A 21,548-nucleotide genomic window follows, 5' to 3' on the forward strand; every position below is an offset into this window, starting at 1 on the left:
AAGGACTGGAGGATATAATAGTACAGCAGTGATATAGGAGGAGCGGCTGATATCAGTCACATATATAGATGTAAGGACTGGAGGATATAATAGTACAGCAGTGATATAAGAGGAGCGGCTGATATCAGTCACATATATAGATGTAAGGACTGGAGGATATAATAGTACAGCAGTGATATAAGAGGAGAGGCTGATATCAGTCACATATATAGATGTAAGGACTGGAGGATATAATAGTACAGCAGTGATATAAGAGGAGCGGCTGATATCAGTCACATATATAGATGTAAGGACTGGAGGATATAATAGTACAGCAGTGATATAAGAGGAGCGGCTGATATCAGTCACATATATAGATGTAAGGACTGGAGGATATAATAGTACAGCAGTGATATAAGAGGAGCGGCTGATATCAGTCACATATATAGATGTAAGGACTGGAGGATATAATAGTACAGCAGTGATATAAGAGGAGCGGCTGATATCAGTCACATATATAGATGTAAGGACTGGAGGATATAATAGTACAGCAGTGATATAAGAGGAGCGGCTGATATCAGCCACATATATAGATGTAAGGACTGGAGGATATAATAGTACAGCAGTGATATAAGAGGAGCGGCTGATATCAGTCACATATATAGATGTAAGGACTGGGGGATATAATAGTACAGCAGTGATATAAGAGGAGCGGCTGATATCAGTCACATATATATAGATGTAAGGACTGGAGGGTATAATAGTACAGCAGTGATATAAGAGGAGCGGCTGATATCAGTCACATATATAGATGTAAGGACTGGAGGATATAATAGTACAGCAGTGATATAAGAGGAGCGGCTGATATCAGTCACATATATAGATGTAAGGACTGGAGGATATAATAGTACAGCAGTGATATAAGAGGAGCGGCTGATATCAGTCACATATATAGATGTGAGGACTGGAGGATATATTAGTACAGCAGTGATATAAGAGGAGCGGCTGATATCAGTCACATATATAGATGTAAGGACTGGAGGATATAATAGTACAGCAGTGATATAAGAGGAGCGGCTGATATCAGTCACATATATAGATGTAAGGACTGGAGGATATAACAGTACAGCAGTGATATAAGAGGAGCGGCTGATATCAGTCACATATATAGATGTAAGGACTGGAGGGTATAATAGTACAGCAGTGATATAAGAGGAGCGGCTGATATCAGTCACATATATAGATGTAAGGACTGGAGGGTATAATAGTACAGCAGTGATATAAGAGGAGCGGCTGATATCAGATATATAGATGTAAGGACTGGAGCATATAATAGTACAGCAGTGATATAAGAGGAGCGGCTGATATCAGTCACATATATAGATGTAAGGACTGGAGGATATAATAGTACAGCAGTGATATAAGAGGAGCCGCTGATATCAGTCATATATATAGATGTAAGGACTGGAGGATATAATAGTACAGCAGTGATATAAGAGGAGCGGCTGATATCAGTCACATATATAGATGTAAGGACTGGAGGATATAATAGTACTGCAGTGATAAGAGGAGCGGCCGATATCAGTCACATATATAGATGTAAGGACTGGAGGATATAATAGTACAGCAGTGATATAAGAGGAGCGGCCGATATCAGTCACATATATAGATGTAAGGACTGGAGGATATAATAGTACAGCAGTGATATAAGAGGAGCGGCTGATATCAGTCACATATATAGATGTAAGGACTGGAGGGTATAATAGTACAGCAGTGATATAAGAGGAGCGGCTGATATCAGTCACATATATAGATGTAAGAACTGGAGGATATAATAGTACAGCAGCGATATAAGAGGAGCGGCTGATATCAGTCACATATATAGATGTAAGGACAGGAGGATATAATAGTACAGCAGTGATATAAGAGGAGTGGCTGATATCAGTCACATATATAGATGTAAGGACTGGAGGATATAATAGTACAGCAGTGATATAAGAGGAGCGGCTGATATCAGTCACATATATAGATGTAAGGACTGGAGGATATAATAGTACAGCAGCGATATAAGAGGAGAGGCTGATATCAGTCACATATATAGATGTAAGCACTGGAGGGTATAATAGTACAGCAGTGATATAAGAGGAGCGGCTGATATCAGTCACATATATAGATGTAAGGACTGGAGGATATAATAGTACAGCAGTGATATAAGAGGAGCGGCTCATATCAATCACATATATAGATGTAAGGACTGGAGGATATAATAGTACAGCAGTGATATAAGAGGAGCGGCTGATATTAGTCACATATATAGATGTAAGGACTGGAGGATATAATAGTACAGCAGTGACATAAGAGGAGCGGCTGATATCAGTCACATATATAGATGTAAGGACTGGAGGATATAATAGTACAGCAGTGATATAAGAGGAGCGGCTGATATCAGTCACATATATAGATGTAAGGACTGGAGGATATAATAGTACAGCAGTGATATAGGAGGAGCGGCTGATCAGTCACATATGTAGATGTAAGGACTGGAGGATATAATAGTACAGCAGTGATATAAGAGGAGCGGCTGATATCAGTCACATGTATAGATGTAAGGACTGGAGGGTATAATAGTACAGCAGTGATATAAGAGGAGCGGCTGATATCAGTCACATATATAGATGTAAGGACTGGAGGATATAATAGTACAGCAGTGATATAAGAGGAGCGGCTGATAACAGTCACATATATAGATGTAAGGACTGGGGGATATAATAGTACAGCAGTGATATAAGAGGAGCGGCTGAAATCAGTCACATATATAGATGTAAGGACTGGAGGATATAATAGTACAGCAGTGATATAAGAGGAGCGGCTGATATCAGTCACATATATAGTTGTAAGGACTGGAGGATATAATAGTACAGCAGTGATATAAGAGGAGCGTCTGATATCAGTCACATATATAGATGTAAGGACTGGGGGATATAATAGTACAGCAGTGATATAAGAGGAGCGTCTGATATCAGTCACATATATAGATGTAAGGACTGGAGGATATAATAGTACAGCAGTGATATAAGAAGAGCGGCTGATATCAGTCACATATATAGATGTAAGGGCTGGAGGATATAATAGTACAGCAGTGATATAAGAGGAGCGGCTGATATCAGTCACATATATAGATGTAAGGACTGGAGGGTATAATAGTACAGCAGTGATATAAGAGGAGCGGCTGATATCAGTCACATACATAGATGTAAGGACTGGGGGATATAATAGTACAGCAGTATTATAAGAGGAGCGGCTGATATCAGTCACATATATAGATGTAAGGACTGGAGGATATAATAGTACAGCAGTGATATAAGAGGAGCGGCTGATATCAGTCATATATATAGATGTAAGGACTGGAGGATATAATAGTACAGCAGGGATATAAGAGGAGTAGCTGATATCAGTCACATATATAGATGTAAGGGCTGGAGGATATAATAGTACAGCAGTGATATAAGAGGAGCGGCTGATATCAGTCACATATATAGATGTAAGGACTGGAGGGTATAATAGTACAGCAGTGATATAAGAGGAGCGGCTGATATCAGTCACATACATAGATGTAAGGACTGGGGGATATAATAGTACAGCAGTATTATAAGAGGAGCGGCTGATATCAGTCACATATATAGATGTAAGGACTGGAGGATATAATAGTACAGCAGTGATATAAGAGGAGCGGCTGATATCAGTCACATATATAGATGTAAGGACTGGGGGATATAATAGTACAGCAGTAATATAAGAGGAGCGGCTGATATCAGTCACATATATAGATGTAAGGACTGGAGGATATAATAGTACAGCAGTGATATAAGAGGAGCGGCTGATATCAGTCACATATATAGATGTAAGGACTGCAGGATATAATAGTACAGCAGTGATATAAGAGGAGCGGCTGATATCAGTCACATATATAGATGTAAGGACTGGAGGATATAATAGTACAGCAGTGATATAAGAGGAGCGGCTGATATCAGTCACATATATGATGTAAGGACTGGAGGATATAATAATGCAGCAGTGATATAAGAGGAGCGGCTGATATCAGTCACATATATAGATGTAAGGACTGGAGGATATAATAGTACAGCAGTGATATAAGAGGAGCGGCTGATATCAGTCACATATATAGATGTAAGGACTGGAGGATATAATAATGCAGCAGTGATATAAGAGGAGCGGCTGATATCAGTCATATATATAGATGTAAGGACTGCAGGATATAATAGTACAGCAGTGATATAAGAAGAGCGGCTGATATCAGTCACATATATAGATGTAAGGGCTGGAGGATATAATAGTACAGCAGTGATATAAGAGGAGAGGCTGATATCAGTCACATATATAGATGTAAGCACTGGAGGGTATAATAGTACAGCAGTGATATAAGAGGAGCGGCTGATATCAGTCACATATATAGATGTAAGGACTGGAGGATATAATAGTACAGCAGTGATATAAGAGGAGCGGCTCATATCAATCACATATATAGATGTAAGGACTGGAGGATATAATAGCACAGCAGTGATATAAGAGGAGCGGCTGATATTAGTCACATATATAGATGTAAGGACTGGAGGATATAATAGTACAGCAGTGATATAAGAGGAGCGGCTGATATCAGTCACATATATAGATGTAAGGACTGGAGGATATAATAGTACAGCAGTGATATAAGAGGAGCGGCTGATATCAGTCACATATATAGATGTAAGGACTGGAGGATATAATAGTACAGCAGTGATATAGGAGGAGCGGCTGATCAGTCACATATGTAGATGTAAGGACTGGAGGATATAATAGTACAGCAGTGATATAAGAGGAGCGGCTGATATCAGTCACATGTATAGATGTAAGGACTGGAGGGTATAATAGTACAGCAGTGATATAAGAGGAGCGGCTGATATCAGTCACATATATAGATGTAAGGACTGGAGGATATAATAGTACAGCAGTGATATAAGAGGAGCGGCTGATAACAGTCACATATATAGATGTAAGGACTGGGGGATATAATAGTACAGCAGTGATATAAGAGGAGCGTCTGATATCAGTCACATATATAGATGTAAGGACTGGAGGATATAATAGTACAGCAGTGATATAAGAAGAGCGGCTGATATCAGTCACATATATAGATGTAAGGGCTGGAGGATATAATAGTACAGCAGTGATATAAGAGGAGCGGCTGATATCAGTCACATATATAGATGTAAGGACTGGAGGGTATAATAGTACAGCAGTGATATAAGAGGAGCGGCTGATATCAGTCACATACATAGATGTAAGGACTGGGGGATATAATAGTACAGCAGTATTATAAGAGGAGCGGCTGATATCAGTCACATATATAGATGTAAGGACTGGAGGATATAATAGTACAGCAGTGATATAAGAGGAGCGGCTGATATCAGTCATATATATAGATGTAAGGACTGGAGGATATAATAGTACAGCAGGGATATAAGAGGAGTAGCTGATATCAGTCACATATATAGATGTAAGGGCTGGAGGATATAATAGTACAGCAGTGATATAAGAGGAGCGGCTGATATCAGTCACATATATAGATGTAAGGACTGGAGGGTATAATAGTACAGCAGTGATATAAGAGGAGCGGCTGATATCAGTCACATACATAGATGTAAGGACTGGGGGATATAATAGTACAGCAGTATTATAAGAGGAGCGGCTGATATCAGTCACATATATAGATGTAAGGACTGGAGGATATAATAGTACAGCAGTGATATAAGAGGAGCGGCTGATATCAGTCACATATATAGATGTAAGGACTGGGGGATATAATAGTACAGCAGTAATATAAGAGGAGCGGCTGATATCAGTCACATATATAGATGTAAGGACTGGAGGATATAATAGTACAGCAGTGATATGAGGCGCGGCTGATATCAGTCACATATATAGATGTAAGGACTGGAGGATATAATAGTACAGCAGTGATATAAGAGGAGCGGCTGATATCAGTCACATATATAGATGTAAGGACTGCAGGATATAATAGTACAGCAGTGATATAAGAGGAGCGGCTGATATCAGTCACATATATAGATGTAAGGACTGGAGGATATAATAGTACAGCAGTGATATAAGAGGAGCGGCTGATATCAGTCACATATATGATGTAAGGACTGGAGGATATAATAATGCAGCAGTGATATAAGAGGAGCGGCTGATATCAGTCACATATATAGATGTAAGGACTGGAGGATATAATAGTACAGCAGTGATATAAGAGGAGCGGCTGATATCAGTCACATATATAGATGTAAGGACTGGAGGATATAATAATGCAGCAGTGATATAAGAGGAGCGGCTGATATCAGTCATATATATAGATGTAAGGACTGCAGGATATAATAGTACAGCAGTGATATAAGAAGAGCGGCTGATATCAGTCACATATATAGATGTAAGGGCTGGAGGATATAATAGTACAGCAGTGATATAAGAGGAGCGGCTGATATCAGTCACATATATAGATGTAAGGACTGGAGGATATAATAGTACAGCAGTATTATAAGAGGAGCGGCTGATATCAGTCACATATATAGATGTAAGGACTGGAGGATATAATAGTACAGCAGTGATATAAGAGGAGCGGCTGATATCAGTCATATATAGATGTAAGGACTGGAGGATATAATATTACAGCAGTGATATAAGAGGAGCGGCTGATATCAGTCACATATATAGATGTAAGGACTGGGGGATATAATAGTACAGCAGTGATATAAGAGGAGCGGCTGATATCAGTCACATATATAGATGTAAGGACTGGAGGATATAATAGTACAGCAGGGATATAAGAGGAGCGGCTGATATCAGTCACATATATAGATGTAAGGACTGGAGGATATAATAGTACAGCAGTGTTATAAGAGGAGCGGCTGATATCAGTCACATATATAGATGTAAGGACTGGAGGATATAATAGTACAGCAGTGATATAAGAGGAGCGGCTGATATCAGTCACATATATAGATGTAAGGACTGGAGGATATAATAGCACAGCAGTGATATAAGAGGAGCGGCTGATATCAGTCACATATATAGATGTAAGGACTGGACGATATAATAGTACAGCAGTGATATAAGAGGAGCCGCTGATATCAGTCATATATATAGATGTAAGGACTGGAGGATATAATAGTACAGCAGTGATATAAGAGGAGCGGCTGATATCAGTCACATATATAGATGTAAGGACTGGAGGGTATAATAGTACAGCAGTGATATAAGAGGAGTGGCTGATATCAGATATATAGATGTAAGGACTGGAGGATATAATAGTACAGCAGTGATATAAGAGGAGCGGCTGATATCAGTCACATATATAGATGTAAGGACTGGAGGATATAATAGTACAGCAGTGATATAAGAGGAGCCGCTGATATCAGTCATATATATAGATGTAAGGACTGGAGGATATAATAGTACAGCAGTGATATAAGAGGAGCGGCTGATATCAGTCACATATATAGATGTAAGGACTGGAGGATATAATAGTACTGCAGTGATAAGAGGAGCGGCCGATATCAGTCACATATATAGATGTAAGGACTGGAGGATATAATAGTACAGCAGTGATATAAGAGGAGCGGCCGATATCAGTCACATATATAGATGTAAGGACTGGAGGATATAATAGTACAGCAGTGATATAAGAGGAGCGGCTGATATCAGTCACATATATAGATGTAAGGACTGGAGGGTATAATAGTACAGCAGTGATATAAGAGGAGCGGCTGATATCAGTCACATACATAGATGTAAGGACTGGGGGATATAATAGTACAGCAGTATTATAAGAGGAGCGGCTGATATCAGTCACATATATAGATGTAAGGACTGGAGGATATAATAGTACAGCAGTGATATAAGAGGAGCGGCTGATATCAGTCATATATAGATGTAAGGACTGGAGGATATAATAGTACAGCAGTGATATAAGAGGAGCGGCTGATATCAGTCACATATATAGATGTAAGGACTGGGGGATATAATAGTACAGCAGTAATATAAGAGGAGCGGCTGATATCAGTCACATATATAGATGTAAGGACTGGAGGATATAATAGTACAGCAGTGATATGAGGCGCGGCTGATATCAGTCACATATATAGATGTAAGGACTGGAGGATATAATAGTACAGCAGTGATATAAGAGGAGCGGCTGATATCAGTCACATATATAGATGTAAGGACTGCAGGATATAATAGTACAGCAGTGATATAAGAGGAGCGGCTGATATCAGTCACATATATAGATGTAAGGACTGGAGGATATAATAGTACAGCAGTGATATAAGAGGAGCGGCTGATATCAGTCACATATATGATGTAAGGACTGGAGGATATAATAATGCAGCAGTGATATAAGAGGAGCGGCTGATATCAGTCACATATATAGATGTAAGGACTGGAGGATATAATAGTACAGCAGTGATATAAGAGGAGCGGCTGATATCAGTCACATATAGAGATGTAAGGACTGGAGGATATAATAGTACAGCAGTGATATAAGAGGAGCGGCTGATATCAGTCACATATATAGATGTAAGGACTGGAGGATATAATAGTACAGCAGTGATATAAGAGGAGCGGCTGATATCAGTCACATATATAGATGTAAGGGCTGGAGGATATAATAGTACAGCAGTGATATAAGAGGAGCGGCTGATATCAGTCACATATATAGATGTAAGGACTGGAGGATATAATAGTACAGCAGTATTATAAGAGGAGCGGCTGATATCAGTCACATATATAGATGTAAGGACTGGAGGATATAATAGTACAGCAGTGATATAAGAGGAGCGGCTGATATCAGTCATATATAGATGTAAGGACTGGAGGATATAATATTACAGCAGTGATATAAGAGGAGCGGCTGATATCAGTCACATATATAGATGTAAGGACTGGGGGATATAATAGTACAGCAGTGATATAAGAGGAGCGGCTGATATCAGTCACATATATAGATGTAAGGACTGGAGGATATAATAGTACAGCAGGGATATAAGAGGAGCGGCTGATATCAGTCACATATATAGATGTAAGGACTGGAGGATATAATAGTACAGCAGTGATATAAGAGGAGCGGCTGATATCAGTCACATATATAGATGTAAGGACTGGAGGATATAATAGCACAGCAGTGATATAAGAGGAGCGGCTGATATCAGTCACATATATAGATGTAAGGACTGGACGATATAATAGTACAGCAGTGATATAAGAGGAGCGGCGGATATCAGTCACATATATAGCTGTAAGGACTGGAGGATATAATAGTACAGCAGTGATATAGGAGGAGCGGCTGATATCAGTCACATATATAGATGTAAGGACTGGAGGATATAATAGTACAGCAGTGATAAGAGGAGCGGCTGATATCAGTCACATATATATATAGATGTAAGGACTGGAGGATATAATAGTACAGCAGTGATATAATAGGAGTGGCTGATATCAGTCACATATATAGATGTAAGGACTGGAGGATATAATAGTACAGCAGTGATATAAGCGGAGCGGCTGATATCAGTCACATATATAGATGTAAGGACTGGAGGATATAATAGCACAGCAGTGATATAAGAGGAGCGGCTGATATCAGTCACATATATAGATGTAAGGACTGGAGGATATAATAGTACCGCAGTGATATAAGAGGAGCGGCTGATATCAGTCACATATATAGATGTAAGGACTGGAGGATATAATAGTACAGCAGTGATATAAGAGGAGCGGCTGATATCAGTCACATATATAGATGTAAGGACTGGGGGATATAATAGCACAGCAGTGTTATAAGAGGAGCCGCTGATATCAGTCACATATATAGATGTAAGGACTGGAGGATATAATAGTACAGCAGTGATATAAGAGGAGCGGCTGATATCAGTCACATATATAGATGTAAGGACTGGAGGATATAATAGCACAGCAGTGATATAAGAGGAGCGGCTGATATCAGTCACATATATAGATGTAAGGACTGGACGATATAATAGTACAGCAGTGATATAAGAGGAGCGGCTGATATCAGTCACATATATAGATGTAAGGACTGGAGGATATAATAGTACAGCAGTGATATAAGAGGAGCGGCTGATATCAGTCACATATATAGATGTAAGGGCTGGAGGATATAATAGTACAGCAGTGATATAAGAGGAGCGGCTGATATCAGTCACATATATAGATGTAAGGACTGGAGGATATAATAGTACAGCAGTGATATAAGAGGAGCGGCGGATATCAGTCACATATATAGATGTAAGGGCTGGAGGATATAATAGCACAGCAGTGATATAAGATGAGCGGCTGATATCAGTCACATATATAGATGTAAGGACTGGAGGATATAATAGTACAGCAGTGATATAAGAGGAGCGGCTGATATCAGTCACATATATAGATGTAAGGACTGGAGGATATAATAGTACAGCAGTGATATAAGAGGAGCGGCTGATATCAGTCACATATATAGATGTAAGGACTGGAGGATATAATAGTACAGCAGTGATATAAGAGGAGCGGCTGCTATCAGTCACATATATAGATGTAAGGACTGGGGGATATAATAGTACAGCAGTGATATAAGAGGAGCGGCTGATATCAGTCACATATAGAGATGTAAGGACTGGAGGATATAATAGTACAGCAGTGATATAAGAGGAGCGGCTGATATCAGTCACATATATAGATGTAAGGACTGGAGGATATAATAGTACAGCAGTGATATAAGAGGAGCGGCTGATATCAGTCACATATATAGATGTAAGGACTGGAGGATATAATAGTACAGCAGTGATATAAGAGGAGCGGCCGATATCAGTCACATATATAGATGTAAGGACTGGAGGATATAATAGTACAGCAGTGATATAAGAGGAGCGGCTGATATCAGTCACATATATAGATGTAAGGACTGGAGGATATAATAGCACAGCAGTGATATAAGAGGAGCGGCTGATATCAGTCACATATATAGATGTAAGGACTGGACGATATAATAGTACAGCAGTGATATAAGAGGAGCGGCTGATATCAGTCACATATATAGATGTAAGGACTGGAGGATATAATAGTACAGCAGTGATATAAGAGGAGCGGCTGATATCAGTCACATATATAGATGTAAGGGCTGGAGGATATAATAGTACAGCAGTGATATAAGAGGAGCGGCTGATATCAGTCACATATATAGATGTAAGGACTGGAGGATATAATAGTACAGCAGTGATATAAGAGGAGCGGCGGATATCAGTCACATATATAGATGTAAGGGCTGGAGGATATAATAGCACAGCAGTGATATAAGATGAGCGGCTGATATCAGTCACATATATAGATGTAAGGACTGGAGGATATAATAGTACAGCAGTGATATAAGAGGAGCGGCTGATATCAGTCACATATATAGATGTAAGGACTGGAGGATATAATAGTACAGCAGTGATATAAGAGGAGCGGCTGATATCAGTCACATATATAGATGTAAGGACTGGAGGATATAATAGTACAGCAGTGATATAAGAGGAGCGGCTGCTATCAGTCACATATATAGATGTAAGGACTGGGGGATATAATAGTACAGCAGTGATATAAGAGGAGCGGCTGATATCAGTCACATATAGAGATGTAAGGACTGGAGGATATAATAGTACAGCAGTGATATAAGAGGAGCGGCTGATATCAGTCACATATATAGATGTAAGGACTGGAGGATATAATAGTACAGCAGTGATATAAGAGGAGCGGCTGATATCAGTCACATATATAGATGTAAGGACTGGAGGATATAATAGTACAGCAGTGATATAAGAGGAGCGGCTGATATCAGTCACATATATAGATGTAAATGTCTCAGCGCTGGAGATGTGACATAAAGTAGTGATTATGGGGGAGGGGAGATTTCGGCATTCCCGGTCTCTCCCCAGACTGATGGCTGATAACAGGGAGCAGTAGTCTGTATTCTCCTGTACTCCAGTCTCATCACCAGGTGAACACTTAGACTGTGGAGCTGATTTGGGAGAAATCTTTCATTATTGCGTCACCTCGTGGACTTGTTGCATCTGACGGTCCAGCAGTTCCCGGCGTCTCAGGAATCCCTCCTTGGTGGTGGTCTTGGGTTTGGGGGCGCAGATTCGAGGTTGTGTCACAAAGTCGGGGAGATTTGCCTCCAAGTCCAGCAATCCTGAGCAGAACAAGACGTTATCCCCAACACTACTGCAGACAGGACAGAGGTCCATTCCTCCAGACACATCCAGAGCTGCACTCACACTTCTGCTGAAATCCATGATCATTGCGCAAATACAACCCTTACAACGTCTATCAGATCCCGTAATGCTCTGCACTCTGATACATGGCATTGTGGTAGATGTAGTGGTTTCTTAATCAGACTATTATATGGTGTCTGGTGTGAACACTACACATCCCACAATGTAATACAACAGAATTGTGACTGCAGCTCTGGGTGTGACTGGAGTATAAGACATAATGTAACAGCAGAATTGTGAATGTAGCCCTGAATGTGAGTGGAGTAAAACACAACATAACAATAGAACTGTGAAGGCAGCTGTGGTTGGGACTGGAGTATAAGACACAATGTAACAATAGAATAGTAACTGCATTGTGATGTAACAATAGAGTTGTGAATGCAGCTCTGGATGTGACTGGAGTAGGATATATGATAAACACAGGGTCAGTAACAGAAAAATAAAGTCACGTTATTTGTAGATGTGACTGGTAAAATATTGTTTAGGGACGGCGGCAACATTCTGAACGCGGTTTTACGGCTCGGTCACCCCCTCGTTTCAGATCTGCGTCATGCTCCTTGCTGGTAAGTGAATGTGTAGCGGATCACCGGAGATGGATCTAGGACCTGCCGCGAGGCTCCGCCCCCTCCACTTACCTGTCGTCCATCCACATTTCGCCTCTGTCCTACATCTGAATTACTTGGTGGAAGATTTCATGTAAAATGTCTCAGATTTCCAGGAATCAGAACACAACGCTGGAATGTACCAAAGAGAAAACCGCACTGGGGAGATAAAATAAGCCCCTCCCCCTAAATAATAATATGCAGTAAAGTGCTGGAGCTGTTGTAAAATATGCTGATTTCCCAGTTCTTGGTTACATCTGATCCTGGGAAAGCTGGGTGACATGGGGTCGTCGCTTAGTCTATAGATCAGCTGTCAGTGTACCGATGGTCCCACATAACGGCGGTGGACTTCTCTGCTGTCGCTGTTATTTCCCTGTCGCTTCCATTGTATTTGTCGGAGGACTCCGGGGACCGGTCTGTGTGCTGCCGTCAGTGCAGGGGACGCGTTGTGTGGCCCCGCGTGTTATTACTGGGCTGGGGGGCTGATAATAACGTTATATAATGGGGGGCGGTCACTGACCTTGGTAGGAGCTCAGGAACGGGCTCTTCACTGTGAACTGTTCTGAGAGTCGGTCTGGGAAATAAGCGATGCGAGAGAGCGGGGCGTAGGTCTGGGAGGAGTAGTCCACATAGTCCCGGATCACGTCGCGTCTCTCCAGCTTCTCCTCTATGTTCCCCATCTTCTGGGACAACTTCCTGATTGCTGCAAAGAACAGGAGACGGCAATATAGAACATACCGGACATTATATAACAGGGCGGGGGAGGGGGCAGCGCGGCACCACAACGACGATAAATGACCGGTGAAAGGACAATGTACATGTGTCAGAAAATCATCCTCCCATCATCCAACCAACCAACCGGAATGATCATCCGCCGATCATTCAACCAACCAGAGTGACCATCCTGCTCCCATCATCAAGCCAACCGACCAGAGTGATCATCCTCCCATCATCCAACCAACCGGAGTGATCATCCTCCCATCATCCAACCGACCAGAGAGATCATCCTCCCATCATCTAACCAAGCGGAATGATCATCCTACCAACCAGAGTGATCATCCTCCCATCATCCAACCAACCGGAATGATCATCCTCCCAACATCCAACCGACCAGAGTGATCATCCTCCCATCATCCAACCAACCGGAGTGATCATCCTCCCATCATCCAACCGACCAGAGAGATCATCCTCCCATCATCTAACCAAGCGGAATGATCATCCTACCAACCAGAGTGATCATCCTCCCATCATCCAACCAACCGGAGTGATCATCCTCCCATCATCCAACCAACCAGAGTGATCATCCTCCCATCATCCAACCAACCGGAGTGATCATCCTCCTCCCATCATCCAGCCAACCAACCAGAGTGATCATCCTCCTCCCATCATCCAGCCAACCAACCAGAGTGATCATCCTCCCATCATCCAACCAACCAACCAACCAGAGTGATCATCCTCCCATCATCCAACTGACCAGAGTGATCATCCTCCCATCATCCAACCAACCGGAGTGATCATCCTCCCATCATCCAACCGACCAGAGAGATCATCCTCCCATCATCCAACCAACCAGAGTGATCATCCTCCCATCATCCAACCAACCGGAGTGATCATCCTCCCATCATCCAACCAACCGGAGTGATCATCCTCCCATCATCCAACCAACCAGAGTGATCATCCTCCCATCATCCAACCAACCAGAGTGATCATCCTCCTCCCATCAACCAACCAACCAGAGTAATCCTCCTCCCATTATCCAACCAACCAACCAACCAACCAACCAACCAGAGTGATCCTCCTCCCATCAGCCAACCAACCAACCAGAGTGATCATCCTCCGCCCATCATCCAGCCAACAAACCAGAGTGATTATCCTCCCATCATCCAACCAACCAGAGTGATCATCCTCCCATCATCCAACCAACCGGAGTGATCATCCTACCATCATCCAACCAACCAGAGTGATCATGCTCCCATCATCCAACTGACCAGAGAGATCATGATCCCATCATCCAACCAACCGGAGTGATGATCCTCCCATCATCCAACCAACCGGAGTGATCATCCTCCCATCATCCAACCAACCAGAGTGATCATCCTCCCGTCATCCAACCAACCAGAGTGATCATCCTCCTCCCATCAACCAACCAACCAGAGTAATCCTCCTCCCATCATCCAACCAACCAACCAGAGTGATCCTCCTCCCATCATCCAACCAACCAGAGTGATCATCCTCCTCCCATCATCCAGCCAACCAACCAGAGTGATCATCCTCCCATCATCCAAGCGACCAGAGTGATCATCCTCCTATCATCCAACCAACCAACCAACCAACCAAAGTGATCATCCTCCCATCATCCAACCAACCAGAGTGATCATCCTCCTCCCATCATCCAGCCAACCAACCAGAGTGATCATCTCCCCCATCATCCAACCGACCAAAGTGATCATCCTCCTCCCATCATCAAACCAACCAGAGTGATCATCCTCCCATCATCCAACCAACCAGAGTGATCATCCTCCTCCCAACCAACCAGAGTAATCCTCCTCCCATCATCCAACCAACCAACCAACCAACCAACCAGAGTGATCATCCTCCCATCATCCAACCGACCAGAGAGATCATCCTCCTCCCATCATCAAACCAACCAACCAGAGAGATCATCCTCCCATCATCTAACCAAGCGGAATGATCATCCTCCCAACCAGAGTGATCATCCTCCCATCATCCAACCAACCGGAGTGATCATCCTCCCATCATCCAACCAACCAGAGTGATCATCCTCCTCCCATCATCCAGCCAACCAACCAGAGTGATCATCCTCCCATCATCCAACCAACCAACCAACCAACCAACCAGAGTGATCATCCTCCCATCATCCAACTGACCAGAGTGATCATCCTCCTCCCATCATCCAACCAACCAACCATAGTGATGATCCTCCCATCATCCAACCAACCAGAATGATCATCCTCCTATCATCCATCCAACCAACCAAAGTGATCATCCTCACATCATCCAACCAACCAGTGATCATCCTCCTATCATCCAACCAACCAACCAACCAACCAACCAACCGGAGTGATCATCCTACCATCATCCAATCAACCAGAGTGATCATGCTCCCATCATCCAACTGACCAGAGAGATCATGATCCCATCATCCAACCAACCGGAGTGATCATCCTCCTCCCATCAACCAACCAACCAGAGTAATCCTCCTCCCATCAACCAACCAACCAACCAGAGTGATCCTCCTCCCATCATCCAACCAACCAGAGTGATCATCCTCCTCCCATCATCCAACCAACCAGAGTGATCATCCTCCTCCCGTCATCCAGCCAACCAACCAGAGTGATCATCCTCCCATCATCCAACCAACCAGAGTGATCATCCTCCTATCATGCAACCAACCAACCAACCAAAGTGATCATCCTCCCATCATCCAACCAACCAGAATGATCATCCTCCTATCATCCAACCAACCAGAGTGATCATCCTCCCATCATCCAACCAACCAGAGTGATCATCCTCCTTCCATCATCCAGCCAACCAACCAGAGTGATCATCCCCCCCATCATCCAACCGACAAGAGTGATCATCCTCCTCCCATCATCCAACCAGAGTGATCATCCTCCTCCCATCATCCAACCGACCAGAGTGATCATCCTCCCATCATCCAACCAACAAGAGTGATCATCCTCCTCCCAACCAACCAACCAGAGTAATCCTCCTCCCATCATCCAACCAACCAACCAACCAACCAACCAACCAGAGTGATCATCCTCCTATCATCCAACCGACCCGAGAGATCATCCTCCTCCCATCATCAAACCAACCAACCAGAGAGATCATCCTCCCATCATCTAACCAAGCGGAATGATCATCCTCCCAACCAGAGTAATCATCCTCCCATCATCCAACCAACCGGAGTGATCATCCTCCCATCATCCAACCAACCAGAGTGATCATCCTCCTCCCATCATCCAGCCAACCAACCAGTGATCATCCTCCCATCATCCAACCAACCAGAGTGATCATCCTCCTCCCATCATCCAGCCAACCAACCAGTGATCCTCCCATCATCCAACCAACCAGAGTGATCATCCTCCCATCATCCAACTGACCAGAGTGATCATCCTCCCATCATCCAACCAGAGTGATCATCCTCCTCCCATCATCCAACCAACCAACCAGAGTGATGATCCTCCCATCATCCAACCAACCAGAATGATCATCCTCCTATCATCCAACCAACCAACCAACCAAAGTGATCATCCTCCCATCATCCAACCAACCGGAGTGATCATCCTCCCATCATCCAACCGACCAGAGAGATCATCCTCCCATCATCCAACCAACCAGAGTGATCATCCTCCCATCATCCAACCAACCGGAGTGATCATCCTACCATCATCCAACCAACCAGAGTGATCATGCTCCCATCATCCAACTGACCAGAGAGATCATGATCCCATCATCCAACCAACCGGAGTGATCATCCTCCCATCATCCAAACAACCGGAGTGATCATCCTCCCATCATCCAACCAACCAGAGTGATCATCCTCCCATCATCCAACGAACCAGAGTGATCATCCTCCTCCCATCAACCAACCAACCAGAGTAATCCTCCTCCCATTATCCAACCAACCAACCAACCAACCAGAGTGATCCTCCTCCCATCAGCCAACCAACCAACCAGAGTGATCATCCTCCTCCCATCATCCAGCCAACCAACCAGAGTGATTATCCTCCCATCATCCAACCAACCAGAGTGATCATCCTCCCATCATTCAACCAACCGGAGTGATCATCCTACCATCAACCAACCAACCAGAGTGATCATGCTCCCATCATCCAACTGACCAGAGAGATCATGATCCCATCATCCAACCAACCGGAGTGATCATCCTCCCATCATCCAACCAACCGGAGTGATCATCCTCCCATCATCCAACCAACCAGAGTGATCATCCTCCCGTCATCCAACCAACCAGAGTGATCATCCTCCTCCCATCAACCAACCAAACAGAGTAATCCTCCTCCCATCATCCAACCAACCAACCAACCAACCAACCAGAGTGATCCTCCTCCCATCATCCAACCAACCAGAGTGATCATCCTCCTCCCATCATCCAGCCAACCAACCAGAGTGATCATCCTCCCATCATCCAACCGACCAGAGTGATCATCCTCCTATCATCCAACCAACCAACCAAAGTGATCATCCTCCCATCATCCAACCAACCAGAGTGATCATCCTCCTCCCATCATCCAGCCAACCAACCAGAGTGATCATCTCCCCCATCATCCAACCGACCAAAGTGATCATCCTCCTCCCATCATCAAACCAACCAGAGTGATCATCTTCCCATCATCCAACCAACCAGAGTGATCATCCTCCTCCCAACCAACCAGAGTAATCCTCCTCCCATCATCCAACCAACCAACCAACCAGAGTGATCATCCTCCCATCATCCAACCGACCAGAGAGATCATCCTCCTCCCATCATCAAACCAACCAACCAGAGAGATCATCCTCCCATCATCTAACCAAGCGGAATGATCATCCTCCCAACCAGAGTGATCATCCTCCCATCATCCAACCAACCAGAGTGATCATCCTCCTCCCAACCAACCAGAGTAATCCTCCTCCCATCATCCAACCAACCAACCAACCAGAGTGATCATCCTCCCATCATCCAACCGACCAGAGAGATCATCCTCCTCCCATCATCAAACCAACCAACCAGAGAGATCATCCTCCCATCATCTAACCAAGCGGAATAATCATCCTCCCAACCAGAGTGATCATCCTCCCATCATCCAACCAACCGGAGTGATCATCCTCCCATCATCCAACCAACCAGAGTGATCATCCTCCTCCCATCATCCAGCCAACCAACCAGAGTGATCATCCTCCCATCATCCAACCAACCAACCAACCAACCAACCAGAGTGATCATCCTCCCATCATCCAACTGACCAGAGTGATCATCCTCCCATCATCCAACCAGAGTGATCATCCTCCTCCCATCATCCAACCAACCAACCATAGTGATGATCCTCCCATCATCCAACCAACCAGAATGATCATCCTCCTATCATCCAACCAACCAACCAAAGTGATCATCCTCACATCATCCAACCAACCAGTGATCATCCTCCTATCATCCAACCAATCAACCAGAGTGATCATGCTCCCATCATCCAACTGACCAGAGAGATCATGATCCCATCATCCAACCAACCGGAGTGATCATCCTCCCATCATCCAACCAACCGGAGTGATCATCCTCCTCCCATCAACCAACCAACCAGAGTAATCCTCCTCCCATCAACCAACCAACCAACCAACCAACCAGAGTGATCCTCCTCCCATCATCCAACCAACCAGAGTGATCATCCTCCTCCCATCATCCAACCAACCAGAGTGATCATCCTCCTCCCGTCATCCAGCCAACCAGAGTGATCATCCTCCCATCATCCAACCAACCAGAGTGATCATCCTCCTATCATCCAACCAACCAACCAACCAAAGTGATCATCCTCCCATCATCCAACCAACCAGAATGATCATCCTCCTATCATCCAACCAACCAGAGTGATCATCCTCCCATCATCCAACCAACCAGAGTGATCATCATCCTCCCATCATCCAGCCAACCAACCACAGTGATCATCCCCCCCATCATCCAACCGACAAGAGTGATCATCCTCCTCCCATCATCCAACCAACCAGAGTGATCATCCTCCTCCCATCATCCAACCGACCAGAGTGATCATCCTCCCATCATCCAACCAACCAGAGTGATCATCCTCCTCCCAACCAAACAACCAGAGTAATCCTCCTCCCATCATCCAACCAACCAACCAACCAACCAACCAACCAACCAACCAGAGTGATCATCCTCCTATCATCCAACCGACCCGAGAGATCATCCTCCTCCCATCATCAAACCAACCAACCAGAGAGATCATCCTCCCATCATCTAACCAAGCGGAATGATCATCCTCCCAACCAGAGTAATCATCCTCCCATCATCCAACCAACCGGAGTGATCATCCTCCCATCATCCAACCAACCAGAGTGATCATCCTCCTCCCATCATCCAGCCAACCAACCAGTGATCATCCTCCCATCATCCAACCAACCAGAGTGATCATCCTCCTCCCATCATCCAGCCAACCAACCAGTGATCCTCCCATCATCCAACCAACCAGAGTGATCATCCTCCCATCATCCAACTGACCAGAGTGATCATCCTCCCATCATCCAACCAGAGTGATCATCCTCCTCCCATCATCCAACCAACCAACCAGAGTGATGATCCTCCCATCATCCAACCAACCAGAATGATCATCCTCCTATCATCCAACCAACCAACCAAAGTGATCATCCTCACATCATCCAACCAACCAGAGTGATCATCCTCCCATCATCCAACCAACCAGAGTGATCATCCTCCTCCCATCATCCAGCCAACCAACCAGAGTGATCATCCCCCCATCATCCAACCGACCAGAGTGATCCTCCTCCCATCAACCAACCAACCAGAGTAATCCTCCTCCCATCATCCAACCAACCAACCAACCAGAGTGATCATCCTCCCATCATCCAACCAACCAGTGATCATCCTCCCAGCATCCATCCAACCAACCAACCAGAGTGATCATCCTCCCATCATCCATCCAACCAACCAGAGTGATCATCCTCCCATCATCCAACCAACCGTATCCACCCGTTCATCCCACACCCGTCTATCCTGCCCTGTCCCTTAATCCATCCCAACCGGCCATCCATCCTGCCCCCGTCCATCCATCCTGCCACCCCATCCATCGGTCCATTCGGCCCCCCCGTCCATCCATCCATCCTACCCGTCCGTCCATCCATCCTGCCCGTCCATCGTGTCCATCCTTCACGTCACCTTTGATGTGCTCTTTCCGGATCCGCTGAACGTCTTCTTCTTTCTGGTTCTGCAGTTTCGTCCACTTGGCGTCCAGTCTCTTGGTGTCCATTTCCTTCTGACTTTCCTTCCGTTTCTGAAGAAGTTTTTTGAGCACCTCCAGCCGCGCCGCCTGTAGCCTGAAATAAAGAGGAAGAGATAGGAGGAGACGCCCCGCGCAGGACAGCGCGCAGAGAGCGGCCATGATGGACCTACTTCTCAATCTCCTGCTCCCTGAAGGCCCACTCCTTCCTCTCCTGCTCATCCATCATCTTCCTCCTCTTCTCCAGCTGGGAGGGGTCGCTCAGAGGCGGCAGTGTGGCTTCCCAGGCACGCTTCTCCCGCGCGCGCTCGATCATCTCCACCTCCGCCAGTCCAGCCGGGAGCCCGCGTCCTGCAGACCCGGAGACAGTGAGCAGACAGAAGGGGAGATTGTCTACACTGACACACTGCAACAAACCCTCAGTGAGACCCTGTCTCTAGTTATAAACAAGAAAGTCCTCATTCACTGAAAGCAAACAGAGATCTACAAAACTGTGAGGCAATGAAACACAAGTAATATAAGGAGTTGCAGCACTATTCACTATAATCAGCTTTATTGACAGAAGATCGATATTCCCGAGCAAAGATGGAGGGCGAGGGAGAGGACAC

At 44.4% G+C, this 21,548-nt stretch overlaps 1 protein-coding gene across 1 annotated transcript in view; it reads right to left on the minus strand.

Annotated features, from left to right (window-relative positions):
- CFAP91 (cilia and flagella associated protein 91) overlaps positions 1-21,311 on the minus strand; it is a 36,088-nt gene extending 14,777 nt beyond the window's left edge. The window contains exons 1-4 of the mRNA XM_075854727.1: positions 21,114-21,311; positions 20,880-21,037; positions 13,470-13,652; positions 12,126-12,265 (exon numbers count right to left, since the gene is read on the minus strand). Coding sequence (XP_075710842.1) covers positions 12,126-12,265; positions 13,470-13,652; positions 20,880-21,037; positions 21,114-21,256 — 624 coding nt within the window. The 5' untranslated portion in view covers positions 21,257-21,311. The remainder of the gene's footprint in view (positions 1-12,125; positions 12,266-13,469; positions 13,653-20,879; positions 21,038-21,113) is intronic.
- Positions 21,312-21,548: the final 237 nt, after the last annotated feature.

This window comes from Rhinoderma darwinii, chromosome 2, assembly GCF_050947455.1.
Source record: "Rhinoderma darwinii isolate aRhiDar2 chromosome 2, aRhiDar2.hap1, whole genome shotgun sequence".
Taxonomy (NCBI): domain Eukaryota; kingdom Metazoa; phylum Chordata; class Amphibia; order Anura; family Rhinodermatidae; genus Rhinoderma; species Rhinoderma darwinii.